The sequence below is a fragment of the Lepisma saccharinum genome, chromosome 18 (genome assembly GCF_977018435.1).
Source record: "Lepisma saccharinum chromosome 18, izLepSacc3.1, whole genome shotgun sequence".
Taxonomy (NCBI): Eukaryota; Metazoa; Arthropoda; class Insecta; order Zygentoma; family Lepismatidae; genus Lepisma; species Lepisma saccharinum.
The window spans coordinates 39,231,721-39,254,831 of NC_139246.1; the positions used below are offsets into that span (position 1 = coordinate 39,231,721).

The 23,111-nt window shown below is 36.9% G+C and overlaps 1 protein-coding gene across 4 annotated transcripts in view; it reads right to left on the reverse strand.

Moving 5' to 3' along the window:
- Positions 1–23,111, reverse strand: part of LOC146002531 (uncharacterized) — a 114,202-nt gene that overhangs the window by 3,849 nt on the left and 87,242 nt on the right. For all 4 annotated transcript variants that reach the window (XM_083140448.1, XM_083140446.1, XM_083140445.1 and 1 more), the window contains 3 exons: positions 22,966–23,021; positions 20,628–20,759; positions 13,085–15,146 (listed from right to left, as the gene is read on the reverse strand). In XM_083140448.1, coding sequence (XP_082996574.1) covers positions 13,085–15,146; positions 20,628–20,759; positions 22,966–23,021 — 2,250 coding nt within the window. The remainder of the gene's footprint in view (positions 1–13,084; positions 15,147–20,627; positions 20,760–22,965; positions 23,022–23,111) is intronic.

Below are 23,111 nucleotides of genomic sequence, written 5' to 3' on the forward strand. Positions count from 1 at the left end.
CTAGCATGCAATTTTATCTATTTATAAGGAATTTTATGCATTAAGAATGTTAAATGCAACTGAAAAAAAATCACGGGAGTGAACAATACAGGAGTGTTTGTTGTTTGTTACATTTTCCCACACATGTCAAAACAATGAACAAAAAATGTCATTTTTGGAATTAGCCCACCCAAAATTTATAAAGAACGGCTACTTTTCTTTTCTGTAGGTATTTCATAGTAGAGCAGTACCATTTGCCAAATTATCAATAGATGCCTGTGTTCGGTGAATGCACGACTAGCTATTCTGGTGACTTGTCAAATGTTACTTATTAAAAATAGCAGCATTCTTTTGTGTGGGATTTTCTAATCCTGTCTCAACATGTACTAGCAGAAGGTAACATTATATATGTCAACACCATAAAAACAACCAAATCAAAGCTTCAGCGCATAGCTGTTATGGCGATAGTTCTAAATTTTGAATCACACATTATTCTTCACCACTGACATAATGATGAGATTATGTTTTTACATGTTTTAACCTAGTTTATGTCATTTTTAAACATTTTATCATTTTTAATGCATGTTGTATATTTCCCCCATGCATGAAGATTAACAGAGGTAAATCTGAGTATAAAAACTATCTGCAAAACTACAGTATGTGCTGTGACCAACTTTGTTTTTATCTGTAGAAGGGAATATTTGATAAGAATGTGAAAGGCTTATGCAAAGTCCAGACATTTTTGTCCCCAAGGTCATCTCTGGGAAATGTATTTACACAGGCTATAATGGGCTGCCACACACTCAAGGTTGGCATTTTGCCTGGGCTTTTTCAGGTTTTTCCAGATAAAAAGAAAATGCAAAATATATTTATAACCAGTGCTCTTTTTGTCAGTACGCAACATTTTTTCTGGCAGTATACAACAGTAGTCCATACTGGAACCTTTATAAGTGAGGGCTAGTAACTTTATATTTTAACAAGAGAAATGCCTACAATGTCACAGGTCCCGGGCTCGAATCCCAGAATGGATACAGTGGAACCCCGATTTTACGTTCCTGGATTTTACATTTTCCTGCATTATACATTCAATTTTGATAGTCCCAACATAGTAAAACGTTAAGAAATTTTCCTCAATTTTATATTTTCCCGTATTTTAAGTATTTTCAGCTTGGTTCCCTGAAAAACATAAAATCGAGGTTTCACTGTATTCTTTGAATGTCCCTTCATCAATTTCATCATATCATCACTCATTCTCATCTTCGCAATTAGCCACAAGTGGCAGAAAAGCGTAGTAAAACAAACAAAATATGCCTATGTTGGAATGAATTATGGTACAGCTACAAACACATTATTTATCTAATTTTCTTATATGTAATAGACCATTAAATAATCCAGAAAAAATCTGCTTCAATATAATTTGTTCACAGTTGTGTCTTTCCATTCTTTTTTTGGACGTTTCAAGCATATCTCCTCTGTGAATTAACCATGTCAAATTATAAGTCTGCCATATTTAATTGTCTGGCTGCTATGAATGGCAATTCCCATGGTCAACAATAATGACCCCCAATTTCATTCCCAACACTCCTCAAACATGCACTATGTTTCAAAACATTTATTGTCAAACTATAGCTTAAGTGATGCCCTAAAATTGTAAAAAGTTTATTTTCTAAATCTCCAAAAATGTAGTTTAGGCAGAGATTTGAAAGTATCATCAGAATTTGGAATCTACCTCAGCATGTGAAAAATCCATTTTTCATTCAACATCTTGAAATGCTTTGAACAAATGCAAAACAAAATCAATCACTAGTTGTGATTAATATCAGCTAAAAGATTTTTTTTCCAGTTATCGTGGTCTCAAAATTGGTGACTTACCCCTGCCCTTCCTAAAATGCACACTATATTACCTGGTCGATAGCCCGAGAGAATCTTTTCATCATTTGTCGCCAGGAAAGCTTCAAGACTTACTATATTACATAGATTTTATTAAAAACTTAAAACTCAAGTAATGCCATAACATTCCTGAGACTTGAGTTTCTTAATCTATGAAAATATAACCTAGTGAAATACGAGTATAATGTGTTTTAACGTTACATCGGTCTTTCATCCACTATCTTTAAACATGGTGACCAATTTCTCTCAAATACAAAGTGAGATTAATCTTTAAAGTTACCTTGCAACTCAAAAGCTTTACATTTATGACAGTCATCATAAATACAACTTTTGTGATTTTACCACCAGTCCTCTTAAGCTACGAAATATTATTTTAAAGACTTTTACTGCAAAATTGCGGACCAATGAAATCTCTAAAATGACTGTTTCATTCATTATACTCCCAAAATGTATTCTAGACAGTTATGAAAAAAAAAATGTAGAGCATAGACTTCAACATGGTGAAAATCAGTTTCTCATCCACCATCTTGAAATGCATCCAATTTGGTCACTCAAGTTTTCTAGCTGCAGAAATAGTTTTACCTAAATGATTCTAAATTTACAGAAGTTATCATGGTCACTAAATAAATGACTTATCCCCCTGTGCCCATCCACCCTACCTCATGCACCATATTTTGATAATTTTATTGTCAAATTATAGTGCAAGTACATAATGCTCCTGTAATATCTCAAGTTCAAGTGTCATTTGGTCATGTGTGTCCAAGAAAAAGCATGCCGTTTTCAGGTTGCACTAAGGGCGAAGGAATATTTTTTTTCTTTCTTTTTTAACAAATACGAACAGGTTCAAAAACATTGCCAGATGCACACCTGGACAACTGCATTTGATGTGACAACCTATTCAACAAATCTTACACAAATTGTGGGTGAAAGTGAGTCTCATCCTTCTCATTAAAAGACTTCGTAAGAAGCAAGGTGATAATGATCAGGTGGTAAATTTTTGATTTTACTGTGGTTTAAAAAAGCCCAGCGCATGTGGCCTACCGAGATCCAGAAATCACGAAGGAAAGGGGGGGGGGGGGCGACACCTTTCAAGTCTTCCTGAACTAAAACTGCAGAGGCAAGTTTCTGTCTCGCGGAAGTGAGCACAGAGTTTCGGTTCAATTTTGGTTGACTGAAATTGGCTCATACATAATTTTAGTTTCGGTGTACTGCCGAGGTACTATTCAGTTCCTTAACTGTAATTTTGAGAGGAAGATACTAGTTCGGGAGTGCCGAAATATTTATGTTCAGGTTATAGTTTCAGTCATTGAGGAATTAAACAGCACGTTTAGTATAGTTTTGATAGGTGTGGAACTAGAATGTGAACCAGTTCAAGAAATCAGTTTTTCCTGTGTGACAAGAGTTTTCCATTTACCTACCTCCCCCACACTTTCACTCTGTATTGTTTCATATTCTGTGTTGAGGTCACTGACATCAGTGTTATCCGCTAACGATCTTGAGCCCCTCTATAGAGGAAGGGGAGGAAACTGTGACGGAATGTCTTGTCAATCATAGTAGCAACAACCTGCCCAACAGATGAGTTGCGAGTCACGGCTTATTCTCGCATGACATACACATACATATCTCCAGACAGATACAGAGTTGCCATTTGTATTACAATTATGTTACACTAAATAAAATATTATTATTATAACATTATTATTATTATTGATTTGTTTTATTTTACTTTGCTTCTTGTGGCACCTTTGACTAATTTGTGAAGATGGGGATGAGTGATGATGAAATTGATGAATGGACGACGGTCACAAACATCCATGCCCAAGCCGGGATTCGAACCTGCCGGGACCAACCTTATTGTTGTTGTTGTTATTGTTGTAATAATAATAATAATAATAATTAGTAGTAGTAGTAGTATCAAAGACGTTATTATCCCCTTAACCTTTTGCCGCCCAAGGTCTTTTTCACAAGTAAGCCTCTGGGTACCGAGCCGATTTTGAGCAAAATGCAGAGTTTCAATTAAATGAGTGTAGATCGGAAGCTAATTGCCCTAGAGAGATGAGTGATATACCGTTGTACGCGGAATGAACAAGAGATTCAGACTATATGAAATTTTTGCAAATTTGGCATATATGTGGCAGGGGGAAGGGGGCTCTCTCAAAATTCCAAAATTTCGGAAAAAAAAATTTGGTTCCCCACCCTCCTCCCAAGAAAAAAGTACATGACAGTGTCGACATGCACATGGAAATGATCGCTGACATGTAAGGAACACAAAAATATTTGCATTATTATCATATGACCAATGTAACTTGAGTTGTACTCCCAAAAGGAATGGTCGGCACGCCACTGATTCAAGCTTCAAAATGCAGCGGTACCTTGAAATGACTATAGCTCAGAAACTAAATGGCCTAGAGATATGAAAGATATACCGTTGTACGCAGAATGAATCACAGATTTAGACGATATATAATTTATGCACATTCGGCGTATATATGGAGGGGGAAAGGGAGGAAACCCCCTGAAAATACTTTTTTTTTTAAAAAATGGGGTTTTGCCCTCCGCCCCCCGAAAAAAAGGATATGAAAAGGTCAAAATGCACATAGAAATTATCGCTGGCATGTAAGAAACAGAAAAATATTTGCATCATTGTCGTATGACCAATGTAACTTGAGTTGTACCCCCAAAAGGAATGGTCGGGATGCCACTGATTCAAGCTTCAAAATGCAATAGCTCAGAAACTAAATGCCCTAGAGATATGAAAGATATACCGTTGTTCGCAGAATGAATCACAGATTCAGACGATATATAATTTATGCACATTCGGCATACATATTGAGGGGGAAAGGGGGGAAATCCCCTCAAAAATACTTTTCTTAAAAAAAATGGTGTTTCCCCCTGCCCCGAAAAAAAATGTCAAAATGCACAAAATGCAAAATTAATACAAATTTGGTGTATATATGGAGGGGGAAGGGAGAAAACCCCCAAAAATTATTTTAAAAAATTGTCACTTCACCCAAAAAATGTCCTCGCACTTGGGCACAAAACCACACCTACGCACAACATTCACGGACGAAAAGCTAGAACGTAGTGACAAATGAGCGCCAATTCTTGCAGCTGCTTGAAATTCTATTATTAGACAACACTGGGTAACCCCTGTTGCCACTTGTGGACACTTGTGCTAAAAAAAAAAAGTTTCCTTCAGCGCGCTTCGAAATTCCATTCTCACAACGCAGATTCAACAACCAGTCTTCCCCCTCCCCCCTGCTTGCACCCTCACGGAAAACTTTCATTTTGACATCGGATACTGATAAACAAGCTTCCTTCGACTGCACTTAGCAGGAGGGAGTGAAAAGCATTGCTTTAGAACAACAAAGTCGGTCTTCCTTTGTCGGCAAAAAATTGACCTTGAAAAGAGACACAAAAGAGAAGTGCCTTTTCCCGCCTTTCCCCCTCCATTTTCATGAAGACAAAAAAAATATGCAAAAAATCATTTCTGTTAAATACATGTGTAAGAACAATATAAAAAAATAAAATCGAAATTCTAGCCAAAAATAGAAAAGTTATAACGTAAAAACTACGACCTTGACACAGCATCTCGATCGAGACGCTTGGTACCCCAAGGGTTACTTTTGGGTATCTCGTTCGAGATGCTTGGGCACCAAAAGGTTAAATTATGCAAAAAGGGGGTAGAAGTTGGTGCTAAAGCATTTGTGTTAGAACAAACGATTTCAATTATTTTTTCTCCACACGGCACAGTAGTTCGGATCCCACTTTAAACTGTAGGTCCAGTCCCGATTAGCCTTTCTGTGCATAAAGTGGGCTTAAAACCACAAATCAATCAATCATTCTTACAACATTTTTCATTTAGATAGTTCGGCACCCAGGGCCGACTCCCGCCGCCTCCTAGCTATGGTTATAAACTTGATAAGACTAAGAAAAGCAGGAATTGCGAGTGAAGAGAGCAAGAAAATTTTATGAAAATAATTTTTATTTGCATAAAATGTGAATAGGATTTGGTTTAAAAAAGTTGTAATTTTTCACGTCTACGGAGAAAAATTCAAGTAGAATTCACACATAATTTCCAGAGCCAATCAATCATTCACGCATAATTACCGGAATTCCTGGTGAGTAGTCACCCTGATACAGGCCTGCAACATGGGGAGGGGGGGGGGGCTGATGAGTATAAATTATTCTCATGTACAACATTTGCACACATTTTCATGATTAACTTGCTTGGATATTTTTACCCATCTGATCTTGTCTTGAACAAGTGCTTTTTTCTTGTGTCTTCCTTTTTCTCTATCTTCAACCAGAGATTTTAATCTGTTGACAAGAAAGTAAACACATTTCCTCCCCAACTCTAGATAATAGTAACATTTTTTATTTCTTCAGCCACAATGATTGCTTTTGCAACCAGTGCGAATTTGGCGATTAGGATTATGGTAAGTTGATTCAATTGGTTTATTTTACTTTGCTTTTCTGCCCCTTTTGGCTAATTCGAAATGTGAGATGAGTGATGATGTAATGTAACTGATGAAGTGATTCCAACCTGGGACCCCTGTCATTGTAGCATGCTACGCTAACCATTCCACCACAGAGGTAGGCATACATCTCATGCAGAAGTTTTGCCAGCCAAGTACACACAAAACCGAAAACAACTGCAAGTTAGGCAACTTACTTTATTTAGCTAGTCTTTTCTTCTCTGCTCTGAGGTGCTGAATAATTTACTACGTTTATTGTTTTACATACACATGAGTACAGCACCTTGAATAACGTAGTGTGAAAAACGGCACTGTTCTGGGTGCTCTGGCTGGTTCCACTCGAATATAATACCGCTAGAGGCACTGGTGTTGGTACAGCTGCATGGCATTTGTCTGCTTATAATGGAAGGAAATTGAGTTTTCGCTGCAACGTCTGGTTCTTTTACATGAAGCATTTCTATGAATGTGATAATTGCTATGATATTTGGTACAGTGGTCGCGAAGATATTAACGAACATTCTAGACAGTCGACCACGTCCTGTTATCGTTATACTTTCATTAATAATACGGGAGAAAAAATACACGTTGAATGCTCTGGGTAACTAAATTTTTGTGTATGAATTAGGTTCATTATCATCATCTTCATTTCTTTTAAAGATACACACGCGGAAGAATTTGTATTTTTGATATTTACTGTCTCTTTTCTTCCGCTTTAAACTAATCGCGGCGATTATTATGATGATTGCATGAAACGACAAGGGGAACCCCACAAAACTTCCTTAGTGCCAGACATGAGTGTAAATAAATTTTCAGACCAATGCGACAAGTGACACGGGATGTTCACACTGATGTGACTAGTAACACAGACACTTCCAGACTGTAAAATAGCATTCATTGCGCATGAGTATTTAAACAGCAAACGACACGTTCATATGCTGTATTCACGTGCTACTTGTTACTTCGGTCTGAAAGCTCCTTAAAGGAAGGGTGCTCAGACCGAAGCGACGTGCTACAGGGGGAGTTCCCAACTACGTGACAAGTGACACTGTCTATTAGCAAGCGTTTGCTGCTAATTTGAACCGCATGTTACAACAACAGATCTAGGCCACACGATAAGCCACACATGTCGCTCATAGTGGGCCCTTTTCCTCAACGTGTTGCAGTGGTTTGTTGTTCGTGCATGTGTGATGCAATGAGTGTCTTGCTTTAGGGAGATTGTGCACCAAAGCGGCATGCGACACTTCCCGCTTGAGGATTTCACCAACCGAACACTAGCCTGTGCTGCCAGTCATGCCGCTACGATGTGAAATATTGCTCTTGATTGGCTCGTTTCCAAGTGACATATGTCGCTTCGGTATGAAAGTTGCCTTGGATAGAAGGATCCGTGTCGCTTTGGTGTGAAATCCCCGTACCATTTGTCGCGTGTCGCTTTGATCTAACATCTCCTTGAGGAAACAGTTCAATCAGAGCTTGTGTCCCTATGGTTTGAACGGCTGCATTGAATATCAATTGCTTGCTTCCAAGCGACGTGGTTGTCGCCTCAGTATGAAATATCTCTCAGGATACTATTTATATTCTAACAACATACAAAAATAAACTCTAGTACACAATCCAACACCTGATGTCCGGAATCACATTGCGATGTTTCTTGTGTTACGCATGCTATTTATTTATTAATTTTATTTTACTTTTCTTTTCAAATTAATGCCATTTCGTGACTGCAAATCACTCCACAAATATAACTGTTTCCATCAATTCACGTACCGCCTTTCAAGATAAACAAATCTACACAATATATTCCAAACACTAACTAAGCTGCATTACTTTCATAACAAAATTAGCAGCTGTGCTGATCGCACTGCCATCTATGTTGTCATCTGTCTCGTGCACCAGTTTCTTGAAATGTTTTCCACACTACATTATTCAAGGCGCTGTAACATAAGTAAGTAAAAGGTATGGCAAGGGCCTCCTATAACTTTAAAAGTGAAAATTGCAACCATTATTTCACACCAATTAAAACTTAGTAACAATTTTTCATTTCTATTTATAGACTTTTTTTGTTTTGACTGATTTTAAGTCCACTTTATGCACAAAAAGACTAATCGAAATTGGATGTACAGTTTAAAGTTGGATCAGTGACACTATGTGCCTTAGCCCGGTATCGAGCCTGGGACCTCTTCATTACAAGGTAACTACGTTACCACTTCATCATCGGGGAAGCCCCCTCTATTGATTTATATATACACAGTAGCATAAATACTCAGGACACAGATTTTCAACTTTATAGCTTAAAAAATTAAAATTTTTAATATGGCAATCCTGCATTTGCAATTACCGGCATTAAGATTTCCTATTTGGAATTTCTATCTTCAAAGGTTAAACAATTAAATATGGTAACCCTGCATTCCTTGTTTTCTACTGTCTGACTGAACTGAAAACAACTCTAATAAGCACCATACAGATTTTCAACTTGATTCAAAAGTTAAAACGTTGAATATGGCAACCCTGCATTTTTTGTTTTCTAAAATTCATTACTTGGTTGTATTCAAAGTAGCTAAAAAAAACACCATATCGATTTTCAGCTTTCTACAATCAAATATTAAAAAGTCAAAATATGGAAACCATATATATCTCTAATTTTCTAAAACTTCCTTACTTGGTTATGTTCAAGTAGAATAAGTAACCAGTATACTGATTTTGTAATTTGTACCTTCAAAAACTGAAAATTTAAATGTGGAAAACCTGCATTTGTAATTCTCTAAAACTTTCTTATTTAGTTATATGCACAATAGCGTAAACTAACAACCGGTTTACATCGATTTTCAGCTTTCTTTCCTCAGAGGTAAAAACAGAGAGAGAGCAATCTTTTGTATGAAGAGACTTCTGCACACAATGATTGCTTGCACCAAACCATGCATTTCCAGCATTTCGAAGGTTGAACTGATTTTCAGCGGCAGTTTGGTCAATTTCTGTCCGCTCGAAACAAAATTAATCTCGCTTTCACCGTGGCACGAACTGTTATCCAAGACCGAAATGCCGACCTCCTTTCCAGGAAACTGGTTTCTGAAGTGGTGCGAATCAGAATCCTTTTGCATGAGGAACTTAGAGTTTTAGTTCATCTGAGCCAGAGTAGAAACTGCCAGCATCAATTCGAGTTCAACTCATTTCGGTCTGCAGCGCTGAACTAGAACTGATATTGTGAGGAGTGAAATCAGTCCGACCCGAACCAAAACTCGAACTGAAATGAATTTAAGTCGCGATCCCTGCGAGATCTCTTAGAACGATATACTTGTTTTTTTTTTCACTCTCATATGTTACAGTAATGGTGGTTGTTTTGGTGTGTACTAGACAGCAACATTGTCGCCCTGGGACCTTATGTTGTCAAAATTTAAGTGTACTGTATTGACAATTTTGAATTTGAATTAAAATTTTTGGGTGTGAGCTATTTTACACCCGTCACACTATAAGGGGTCCAGCCCCTTATCATAACAAAAACGTCCTTACCTTTGTTAAAAGTAGAGACTAAAAAGGGCGCTCAGCACAAATCAGGACAAACACAGGACAACACTGAATTATACTGGCCATGGGGCCAGTTGCCAGAGCCTCATTAGTCTGCAGTCCAGGGTGTACTACGTGGAAGTCAGGTTGACTGTATTGACATTTCCTTCAAGCATTATGTTGCCCATGTTTTATCTTGCAAGTATTGTTGATTGATTGATATTGCATATTTTACTTGACTTTTTTGCAATTTTCTGCTAATCACGAAGATTAGGATGAATGGCGATAAGATGTAATTGATGAATGGACAAACACATGGACAACACACTTCCACTGATAGTTAGGCAACATTTTTCTTAACAGTTCCTGTGCAATGAAATATGAAACTTAACTACCCTTAAAATACTTTCCCAGATTTATTATTATTTATATCTTATTATCTGTAAGTGAACAATTTTGTGTCATGGGTGGAACAGACAAAAAACACTTTAATAAAGAAATTTATTTTAATTTCTGTGAATTGTCAAATGATTAAAAATAAATTACACATGTCAACAAAGTTTTTTTGTACAAACAGAATGATGATTATTACCACGATTTTTACCCTGATGACGAATATGTAATCTGTCCATCACGTCTGGCTTCGGAGTACTTTAATGTTCTATTTTATTAATAGCTCTATTCATATAGATTGACTACAGTCAACACTCCTTAGGCTTACATGCATTATACCTACTGCCTCCTCACTTGTCTTATCTAATTTATTTATTAATAGAAGTTGAATCAAGCTACAAAGGTTTCAGTGTTTAGAAAGAGAAATAAAAATAAGGTTTTGTTGCCATATTTCAGTCACAGATTCTGGTGTTTGTGCATGCAGTGATATAAATGGACTGATGTCAAAATTAGGTATCACACAATACTGAAGAGTATCACATGTTTATTGATGCTTCTGAAATGAGTTTAAAGGCTGTTTTGGTACATAATGGTAATAAATTTCCCTCTATACCTGTAGCACATTCTGTAGCAATAAGAAAACTGTAGTTGGCATATTTGCAGAGACCTTGAAGTAATTGGGCTTCTACTTGGTATGCAGAGTGGATTCACTAAACATCCTTGTTTTCTGTGCCTATGGGACAGCCGTGATACTCGACAACACTATAACATGACAGAATGACCGGGAAGAAAAGAATTCACTCCAGGGCAATATAATTTAAAATTTAAGCCTTTAGTTGATACTCAAAATTTATTTATTTTTCCTTTGCACATTAAATTGGGACTTACAAAAAACTTTATGGAAGGTATGGACGAATCAGGTGATGGTTTCATATATCTATGAACAATTTTCCCTGGTTTGAGTGATGCTAAACTAAAAGAAGGAATATTCATTGGACCTCAGATTAGAAAAGTGATAAATAACCAGTGTTTTTTAGAAACATTAACTTCAAACAAACTTGCAGGATAGGAATCATTTAAAGATGATGTGAATGGATTTCTTGGTAACAAAAAAGAAGAAAATAGGACAATCTAGTACGTAACCTTCTTCAAAATTACAAGAAGTTGGGATATAGGATGTGTCTCAAAATTTGGTTCCTGCATTTCCATTTTCTTTTCTTTCCTGAAAACCTGGGTGAAGTGAGTGATGAACAAGAACACTTTCATCAATACATTTTGCAGATTGAACAGCATTATAGAGGGAACTGGGATCCATCCGAGCGAATACTGCTGGTTCCTTCAAAGAGAGGGGAAGATGGCACTCAAAAGAAAAGTGTCTTAAAGTGATTCTTGTCTTCTACTGCTTCTACTAAATAAATGTTAGTTGCCATTCAAATCATATGATATAAAGAATACTTAATTTCCAGTAAAATGTATTATTTAAAGCCATTATAATATGTTGTTTAAGCTTTTTACATTAAATATTAACTTTGTGAAAATGTTTAATTTGTATTGAATTGTATGTAAATATATAGTAATATTAATAACTGCGAATCTGAGGGCGCTGTTGAAAAATTGGTCATATTTTATGGATTCAGCATGGCAGATTTATAAAGAATCACAATGTTTCATTTCTGTACAATTTTCAAAGTTGAAATTTGTTGACATGTGTTATTTAATACAAAGAGAGAGAAGGAATTGGCCTTTGAATATTCTAGTGGAGTTGAGGGGGAAATGCAACAGTTAAATGAGAACTTAATTGTTTTTTGCTGTCACCATGGGACACAATAGAAAACAAAAGTAAATCAAAAAGTTGAAATAAACTAACAATATGTAAAATAACTTCTACCATCTAACAATTATATATAATACTTGAATTTTTATGCAATGACAATTTTAGACTGTTCTCTCAAGATAGGATAAAGTTACAGCATTGCATTTAATTTTTAAAAATTGAAATTCAGGGGAACTTTAACATGGAATGCCCCAATATTTTAAATACATTTATTATCAGTATCATTTTTTGTTATGTTCTAAAAAAAGAAGTGTAGGTTTCTTGTATTCATTATTTTGGCATCTGCATGTTGTGTAAGGTCTGGAACAAGTTCTGAATTTAAGTAAATGCCACCACCTTGTTTCCATGAAATGTGATAAAACACACATTTCTAGCAGGCAGAGAGAGAAAACGTCGTAATTGAAGAAAACTTATCATACTCAGGGGAAGGGGGGGGGGGGGGGTGAACAAAAACGTAAGTGAAATTGTAATTTATATTGTTAATCTTGTGAGTTATTCGCACATAGTAAATATGAACACTTTGTTAAGAGCAATTTAAGTCTAGATAGTTGTGAATACTCTCCTCTGCTTTTGAGCAATATTTTGAAGAGTTTCGCACAACATTGTCCTTTGTCTGGTGATTACGCAGATGATGGAGGGGTGGTCTCAACTCTTGATACAGTATGAGGTGGAAAGTTGGTGGATGCCAAAAACAAGCGTAGATGAAAAGAAAGCTTAATCTGAAATAGTAAATTATGCTTTATGGCATTTGGCCTGAAGAAATGTTGCAACAAGGGACTTAATTTAGTTTATTATTCTGGGAAAAAAAATACGAGAGTTTACTTCTCTGACATATCTAGTGACAAGGCTAGTAAAAATTGTAAAAACAGATTGCAGAGAAATCTGGATTTTCCGGTTTAACTATCCGGATACCAGATAGTAAAAAATCCAGATTTGGCCATCCCTAGTCTGTACCTATTAGGAATTGGGAAAAATACACAGTAAGACAAACAAATATGAGCACATTACTCACCCAAGCCAATGAAGGAAACTATCTTATCGTAGTTAAACGTCTTGGTATCTGGCATGGTAGGAGACTTGAACATTGCAGTAAAGTCCTTGCAGGGGGTCTCTTCGCTGGCTCCTGAACGTGGATTAAGAAGTTCACCTGCAGTTTTGCACACTGCACCTACACTATCACTCTTTGCTGGATTAACGCTCTTTGAAGATGCACTATCTTGACTCACATTATTAGAAGTTTTCGTATTTTCTACACTGCAATCACTATATTCACCCGAGGCCAACAATTGCTCATTAATTTCAAATCCAAATGTGAAGTCACTCAAATCACCACTATTACAACTACCCTGTGGATCTAGGATTATGACTGGAGGCAACAGCCTGACACCTGGTTTCTTCCCAATCCTTAATTTAGAGGAGTCTTTCACTTTTGGCAACAGCAACTCTTTTGATTTTTCGCATTTGGCTGATGCCATGGAGTCACTACTGGTTTCCGAACTACAATAATTTACATTGGAGGCACAAGTATCCGGCTCCGAGAGAACTTCGGTTGGCATAGATTTTTCACTTTCAATAATATCACATGAGTTACTTGGGGTATCGGTATTACCTACATTTTTGTCTGTTCCGTCAATATCTTTGGCCTTCGACTCTTCATTTGGGTTGGTTGCAGTTGCCTCGAGCGAAGAATTCAGTTTCACAACCTTCTTCCTGAGACTTTCTTCCAGGGAAGGGTAATTGTCCTCTAATATATTAAGTTCCTTGCTTTTGCCTTTGCCAGGAAGGCTTTGCTCGTCGCATGCCGAGGGAACCAGTTTGATGTCTAACGTAGTGGACGTCATGGCATCCCTTCTACAAGAGTCTCGCAACTGGGAAGCATGCACGTCATTGGTTTGCGAAGAAACACTAACAGTCCTGCAACTGGAGAGATCATGAGGACTCGCAGCTTCACATTCACTGTCACTTGGCGGAATGTTTGCACTCATTGAAGAAACAACCATCGCGACCTTCGAGCAACTATTGTAACTGCACGCTGATGATGAACCACTATCGGGGTTAGTCTGGGTGGATCCGTTCCTGCTGAGAACGGGACTCTTCCACTTTTGACCAACAGTGGACGCCATGCGAGCAATGTCTGCATACGATGCCTGCGGAGTGGAACCACTCGATGTCGATATCTTGTTTACTGTGAGTTTCGGTGTTGTCGACGACACAGGGAGTGAATGCACGCTGTCCAAATCACTGCTCTCGGAGTGATCTGATGGTGGCATGCTGGATGTCGACTTGCGCCGGTCTGCAGAACGCTGTTGGCGTTTACGCACTGGTAAGCCCTGCAGTAGCATCACCGTGCTTTCGCCGTCCGTTTCTTCCCTCTCTGAAAACTCAAAGTTCTTTTTGAAGGCACCGTGGTATCCTTCATGTCTGCTCCTTCCTCTATTTTCGTCCATGAATGCTGAACCTCTCTTCTTCTTCTTCCTCTGCTTTTTAGTTACGACATGGAATTCCTCGGTTTGAGGTACCGGGTCAACTTCTTCAAAATAGTCATCCCTATAATGAGGCTGGAGAACAGAGTCAAATTCGTCTTTCCTCATGAAATTCTCATTTTTGTAGTCATCACTAAAGCACCCTTCGAAAGATGAACTTTCTTTATCCTGGTTATCACTGCTGGCAGGGCTAAGGTTAAGATTGTGGCCGATTTGCCCAGCAGACGTGTTGGATGTCAAGTCCTCAATTGTCGTCTTGGAAAGTTCCTCCATGCTGTTTGACTTTCCCCGCTCCTTGTATCTAACTGTACTGTGAGAATGCCTGCTGGACTTACTTCTAGAACCTCCTTTCTCGCTATTACTTTCATACCTATCTTCATTATATTTATCTTTTGATTTCGGTCTTCCAGTTTCCTTCTCATCTCTTTTGAGAGTATTTTTCTTTCCATTTTTGTCAGTTGCACCATTGGGAGTTTTCTGCTTCTCTTTCTTCTTATCTGATTCAATATACTTGAGTAAATCTTCTATATCATTGTTGCCTCTGTGTCCCACAATATTTTCAGACATTATCACGTTCTTATCATTGTTGGCCTGAAAAAAAAAAAATATATCAAAATTCATCAACAATACGAGAAAATAAATTTGATCTCAAAATAATTTTAGTTCATGCTTACTGGTAGGTTAAATGCAACATTTTTTTATCACTTTTCCCTAAAACATATTAAGTTCATAAAATTATGAGGAGACTCGGGACATTTCATTTTTGACTGTAGCACAAAATATTCACATTTTGTAGTTTTCAAACAGCTGTGTGTACTTTTCTGTCATACTTTAAATGTGGAATAGCCTCAAAGACATTAAATTCATAGATACTTGGTGGTCTGTGGCATATCTAGCAGCCCTGCAGGCTACATGTCTAGTGTCACAGGTCTGCCAATACAATAAAAAATGAAAGGATAAATGAAACAAATTACAAATTTTTCCAGTATATAAATACAATTTTGTAAAAGTAGTGTTGATGTACGTTGAGTACATCAAATGTTTAACATAATTGCGAAAGTAAAAAAGTAAATTGCTCCCTTGTGCTTTGCACCATGCCATGAAGGCATATAGGGGGTGTGGAGTTACGGCCCTACACTTTCTTGATCACAGCCAAAGGTGAGGGTGATGTGATCAGCACCACAAACCTGGCTGCCTTTGCCCCCCAGTTTCCTCCAGGTACCCACTTTGTACAATGCTGGGTGGGCACCAGAGCAGCTTGAACATGTGAAAAAAATCCCGGTTCCCCCTGCTGGGGATCAAACCAGGGTCTCTCACATGGTAATCTGATGCATTAACGACTGAGCTACCACGTCACTTTTAACATAATTGCACATCTGCAAAATACTAGCAACATCATTTTACATGAGCTGGTGTTAGCTTCAACAAATAAGAGAGGGGGGAGTGTACTTTTAAGTGGCAGAGTTTTCACCAAAAAAGTGAAACTGCATTGGAAATAACTTCCACGGTAGTTTGCATTTTTCTCACTTAGTGTAATCTCAAAATTGAGAGTATTTGAGTGTTGCAAGAAAGTGCAAAGATGAGACTGAGTTCATATCAATATGTTGTGTCTCTGATTCAGTTCTCTTTTTTAAGTTAATGTTGCATTTTGTGTGTTCATCTTTATCACAGCTATACTTATAAATGAATCATTAACATGCAAGTATGGACGAATTTCAGTGAGGGGCCATTTACAGTTCTCTGCATTACTTGAACCACAGGCTATTCTGACATTATTGTCAAGAGTTATGAAAAATGCTGAAAACATTTGATCAATTTTGTGGCAAAATATGGGATATGCTTTGTAATTGCAATTTTCAAACCTTCTGCTGGAAAATATTTGCATATGGCACTGCTTGAAAACAGTAAAAATAATAATACTGTACATTCTTATCAGTTAGGCTTAAAAAATACAGTACTTTAATTTATTTTCCCCATTCTAAGAAGCAGTTTTTTTCTGACTCAGCACTTGTAATTTTTTGGCCACATTTTCATTTTCTCACACACCTACACAAATTTCACACACTCGGATTTTAGGTTTTTAAGCTATTTTTCCCTTTGCAGGTAAATATGAAAAAAAAAGTTACGTCAGCATTTCATTAAAAAATGCAAAAATTGATGGTTGTATAGTGCCTCAAATAACCTATTTTACTTGTTATACCTACTGTAGGTTTTTCGCACCTGAATCAAACCTTTTTGTTATGTCTTTATAAATATATATTTTTTAATGTTTTACAGGATATTTATAATATCACACAAGAGGTTCTAATTGGTGACAAAAAAAAATCAATGACTAAGGAACTGCCAGGCAGCTGGAGCATGGTGCTAATGACATCTCCAAAATGGCCGAGATCGAGAACGTGTGGGGCCCTTCCCCCACATTCCCTAAATGTGTCTTCATGGCACGATGCTTTATGTACTCTACCTTTTACCATCTTGCATAACAAGTATCTTTTGCTAACAGCACAAGTATTAGTATTACAATAATTTGTGGGTTATTTTGAAAATGATGCATACAAATGAAAATGTAGTTAGAAAATTAATATTTGGTGTTTATTCCTATTAAAATTTCTTACGGTTCCTTTGAAATTTTGTTTTTAACACTTGTACCTAATCGGTAATCTTCAGGAATTTTTAATCACTAAGCATTTTGGAACCTACTTCAAGAATTTTTCAGTCTATTTTATAACCTATTTTAGAATTTAAGAGCTGCAGTAGCTCAGTCATTAGGGCATCTTACCATATGAGACACCCGGGTTCGATCCCCCGCTGCGGAGAACCAGGATTTTTTCCACCTGTTCAAGTGGCTCCGGCACCCACGCAGCATCCTATAAAGTGGATACCTGAAGGACACACTCTTGGGGGGGGGGAAGGCAGCGAGGGTTGTGGTGCTGATCACATTAACCCCACCTTTGGCCATGATCAAGAAAGTGTGGGGGCCTAACTTCAAGCCCCCTATACGCCTTCATGGGATGGTGGAAAGCACAGGGGAGAACTTTACTTTTACTTTTATTTTAGAATTTTTAAAGCATATTTTGGGAACCTAAAAATCCAAGGGTCTACACATATAAAAATTGAAGGTTATGGATGTGGTTACTAAAGATGTTTATTTGTTTTTAACATCTACAGTTGTTATATACTCAGTATGGAAAAATGTTGTTCTCTCACCAGGCTTGTTGAAAACTGAGTTGTAAGGTGTGGTACGTGGGGACAATGTGAGAAAAGGTAGAGTTGGTGGAGATGAGGTTCATTCATGCTTACTCTAACCCACTGGTGTAGTTCACTCATGACTGATATGTAGCTCCTCTCCCTATCTTTTTGGTACTGAAGTGTTGGCATACTGGGGTAAGGGGTGGATGATTGTTACCAGTAAGCAGTCGAAAGAGATATTGTGATTGATGCATAGACATCAACAGTGAAGCGCAGGTTTAGGGTGAAGGGGTGGTGGTTGTTGATCCAGAGGCTGAGAGGTTCCTGTGGGGTAAGGGGTAGGTCTGGCACCTTGGGCAGTTTTTGGTGGAAGAGCATGAGGGAACTCAGGATATTTGTTCTGCGACCTGGGTCAAAGGATAACCATCGCTGACCAAAGTTTGGTGTAGGCTGCAGTTCTGTTTGGAGGTGGGTGATGTTGGAGGTATTGTCCTTTGAGGACCACTGAGAATGGGATTGCTTTCTTCATGTGGAGAGGGTGAGAACTGGAGGTTTACGTTGCATGTGGTGCTGGTGGTATGTGGATGGATGCCTTCAAATGACCTTTCCAAATGTGAACACCCACATCTAGGATGGTGATTTGATTAGTGGAATGGGTTCAGGTGATTTTTTTGTCAAGTGTTTTCTATTTCCTGCTCACTTAATACATATACATGCATGCATCTATCTGATGCCTATTATTGTACAGTCACGGACACTGCCGGCTTGTAACGATTCCATTGAAAGTCTATCTTGTAACAATTCCATTGAAAGTCTATGTATTCATTACAAGCCGGCAGTGTCAGTGACTGTACCATGGTCCCTTGTGGGGCAGGGATACCTGTCCTTGAGACAGCAAATCAAAAAGTGGGGAAGAGAAGGTGAGTCCTTGCCAGTAAAAATTTTAGTTTTTCTTGTATATACACATTGCTTGTACGTGTGTTCTCCTGAAATGTCACAAAGAAAAACTGTTTTCTTATGCTTGTAATAACCGTAAACTACAGGAAAATAATTCAGTAAAAATTTGTTTAAGTCCACTTTATGCAAAGATAGGCTAACAGGGACCCTTAGAATGCATGGTGAAGGCACTACCACTATACCATTGCCACAGTCTCTTTGCAATTACAATTGTTATTAGGGTAGGGGGTTCTAAACTTTTTCGTTTCACAGCACCCTTAGTGTTTCAAGATTTTTCCGTGATGCTCAAGACAGAATGTAGGCCTATCTAACACTTGCAACGCTCAGTTAGTGTGATTAGGTTGGTTGTCTTAAGTTAAAAAATACACACACATTTAAAATTCAGAAACATTTTAAAAGTAATAAATAAGTAAATATTTGGAACAATCCTATCATTGAATGAATTTACTCCTGTAATTGATGGGACAGGTGAGCCGATGTTCACTGAATATCTTCTCAAATCGTGGTATCAAAGAGGGCACAGCCACCCTCATTTCCTCTTCCAAATTGATTTTTGTATGATACTTGCTCTTTATCACAGCAACCGGCAAACATTGGAACATTTCGTGACACCCCTGTAAGCCAATCATGGCACCATGGCACACACTTTGGGCACCACTCTATTAGGGTGATTTTTTTTTATTGAGCTGGGTGAAACTTGGCGAATTAACTTCATGTAAAAAGGAAGTTGATCAACATTGAATCTCTCGAAGCAGTTGAAAATTAAAAACATGGCATTTGAATTGGTTTGTGAAATTCACATATCAGATAATTAATTTGGATATCCTTCTGCTTTAACTGAGTACAACATAATTAACAATTTCAAAAACAAGAGGGAGATCTATGTGGCCTAGTATTGGACAAAAGCTAGAATTTTTACATGGGTGCTTATGGAAGCATTACATTTTTATTTATTCTAGGAGCATGTTATATACAGGGTGTTCTGTTGAAACCTCCCACATTTCAATTCAACATTTCTAAAAGGTTATGAAACATAATGGAATGCAAGTGGTACTAGACAAAAATAAACTCGAATAATTTTATTGCATGAAGTACTAAACACGAATACACCTCTATGTGTGCACAGTTTGAAGCACGAATAATAATATCCAATCTGAAAACCTTTCGATTGTATATAACACTTCCAGTGGCCAAAAAATCCGCACACCATGCCTTAATGGTTTCCACATCAGGTGCTTCACCTCCATATTCTCTCCGGTTATTTCTTTGCACTGTAATGATTGATTTGGTCTCTGCATACCAGAATACAGATTGTGCGTACTGCTGCAGTCACACCATTGTGCTTTATGCCATTGTGGCGCTGCCTAGTGAGAGAACTGAACTTCGAGGTCATGGAAAAAAAATATTTGAGTTTCTCTTTCGTTAGCAATGATGAATTAAAATGTGGGAGGTTTGAAAGGAACACCCTGTACCATAATTGCTCAAAGAGTATGAACAGAAAGAATAGAAATAGAAAAACAAATCAAACCAGTCAAAATGTTGCTCTCAAGAGTGAAAACAATTAGTTAAAGAGGTAGCACATTTTATTCTTTATAATAAAACACATGAAGTGTTAACACGTTTGTTGATTTTATGGCTTAATAATAGGAAGAAATAATGAACGTGCACCTTATATGAAACTGCAGCCCCATGGCCTCAAGATTTTCATTCTGCATATTTTGGCAATTTCTAATTTGAATAATAACAGTGTGTATGAATTTTGCTTTCATGCATGTACATGAAGTGAAATAACAATATGGAAGAATGGTACATTTTAAAAATTACCATTTGTCTTTGCATCACGTCATAAGAATTAACACTTTCATCCTTTATTCTGTACATTTTTCATGCCTGCTAAATTAACTCTACATGTGTCTAAATACTTACTTTGTTTTTCCTAGGTTTATTCTTCCTTTCATTGTTGTTCAAGCCATCAACTTTATTGTGGGTTCCAAACAGACCTGCCACCGATTGGCTATGACTGACAGAGTTCCCATTTTCATCTATTCTCCCACCTCCCTGAAACATCAATATACGAAAATGTTGGTACAATGGTAGTTTTTAGTTTTTCACAAAAAAATGTACAAACAAAAGAAAAAGCAAGAAAAAAGGCCAAATACGAAGAATTGCCTGAATATATGAGAGAAAACATGCTTACACAATGTGGTCACTCAAGGACCATGATAAAATTCAAGTATTCAGTTTTCAAGGCGAACTTCCCAAAGATTCAAGGGTATAAACGTTACGTTTTAACTATTTCAACCTTATCTATTACCACCTCTCTCAATCCCACCCTCTACCACACCCCCACAAATATATTAACAATATGAAGAATCTGTGCGATTCCAATCCTATCCAAAACTCTAATTCATTTAAACATTATACATATTTAAAATATTTAATATCAGTTGAGGAGTTTACATTTGCCATTTCACATATTCAGACTCGAAATACATCTACAAACACAAGTCACAAATGTTACAGGATATACTAATCAATGAAAAATTGTTAATTCTATAAGGATTTCAAACTCAAATTTACCTAATCAACTTAAAGATATCATATCTTTCAATAATTTTGCATCTAATAGATTGTTTTGCAAAGGACACTAACAAAGTATACAAACTGAATTCTGTTTTAATATCCATACAGCTTTCTTTTCCTTCCTCAATACAAAAAAAAAAAAAAAAAAGCTGAACTGTGAAAAACTTGCATCAGGGCATTTAAAAATATGTACAAATTCAATGGGATTTGGATTAATGAAAGTTGGTTTTTCACGTCTATGGAAATAGAATTCCCGGAGCCAATAATTCATGTATAATTCCCAGCGAGTAAGTAGCCAGTCTAATATGACCACAATTTTTCCACAAGGGACTTAACACTTGAAAGTGGGATCAGACAGATTCTGCTTATTCACACAGTTGCACGTGCACGCACAAAATTTGTAATACATTAATTAGTTGGCACCTAGCTCTGAAGAAGATTTTTCAAGCACTGCCTATAGAGGTGATTCAGCTGGCATTGGAAAGGTATTGAAGGACTCTTCCACATCGAGATATTGCATTTTTATGTTGGGGTGGATTTGTAAAGGCAGCTTAATCAGAATTTGGGTAGCTAGTTTCTCAAAACAGGTCTTTTAATTACTTTCAAAAAATGATATGCCATACACACACTTTTACTCAATAACTGTACAACATTTCAAAATGGGAAGCCAATGGGATCCGGAGTTATATTAATTTAGGTTAGGTTAGGGTAAGGTTGGTTAGGTAATATTTTGATGAACAAATTCCTATAATTTCCCATCATATAGCCTACAGCTACAGCTGTCATGATCTTAGTTGACAAAATAAAATTACAAACTAAACCCGCAAGGTGTCATTAAAGAGCCATCATTAATCGTAAATTTCAATACAATGTAGGCGAGAGTTTCAACTTTTATATTATTATTTATGATGTTGTTATTGCAATAAGAATATGTTAAGTTCTTATCCCAAGAAACCAGGATAAAATGTCTTTCAAACTGAAATACAGTGATACACCACCAATAAGTGGTTTTCTCAGATTTCTGAAGAGAATTCCACATTGCCATGTTTCAAATGTTCTATTTTCTTATCAAATGTCGACAAAGGGAAAGACTATAGTTTTAATAGTTCTTCTACTCCCTGGTGAATGTGAATGGGGAAGTTCGGACCTTTAAAATCGTGAGGTGATAGCGAAACAGAGCAGGAGCGAATGTAAATCCTGTGCTGTTCTGTTTGTGTTCTACTGTTTCCTGTTAAGTATCGTCAAGTGCACCTGAATGCATGTGCAGACAGACAAAATTAAGAATGGCAATACTGACATATCAAATATCGATATTTTAAAAATTTAGACTTTACAATCGATATATCAAAATATCACACAACCCTATGTCCAGGATATAGTGAATAATAGTATTTTATTTTACTTACAAATATTCTGTTATATCAAATTAGGGTTCACAAGTTTGTGAAAAATCCATATTTCATTTAAAGTTCTCCAGTCATATTTAATATTAATTGACTTGGTAATGACCTGTTTTTTAAGCAAGTTGGATTCCTCATTATTGATACCAGTGAATCTAAATTAATTCCTCATAGTAACTAATCAAGCTGTCTGCCAACACCTTTAAGTGTTAAAAACTCCCAACACATTATGCTACCTCAGCAATATTACAGTCATGGTTTCGAGTTTTCGCTAGCCTCACCTTTCCCTCGCTGCTGTAGTCCTTGTTTCCTGGAAAGGAGAACTTGTTTATGGAATCTGAAAAGAAAGAATTTTGAATTATTAAAGTTTATTTTACTTAGAAAAGGGGGAGGGGACAGAATATGTGGTAGCCAATATATAAAATGG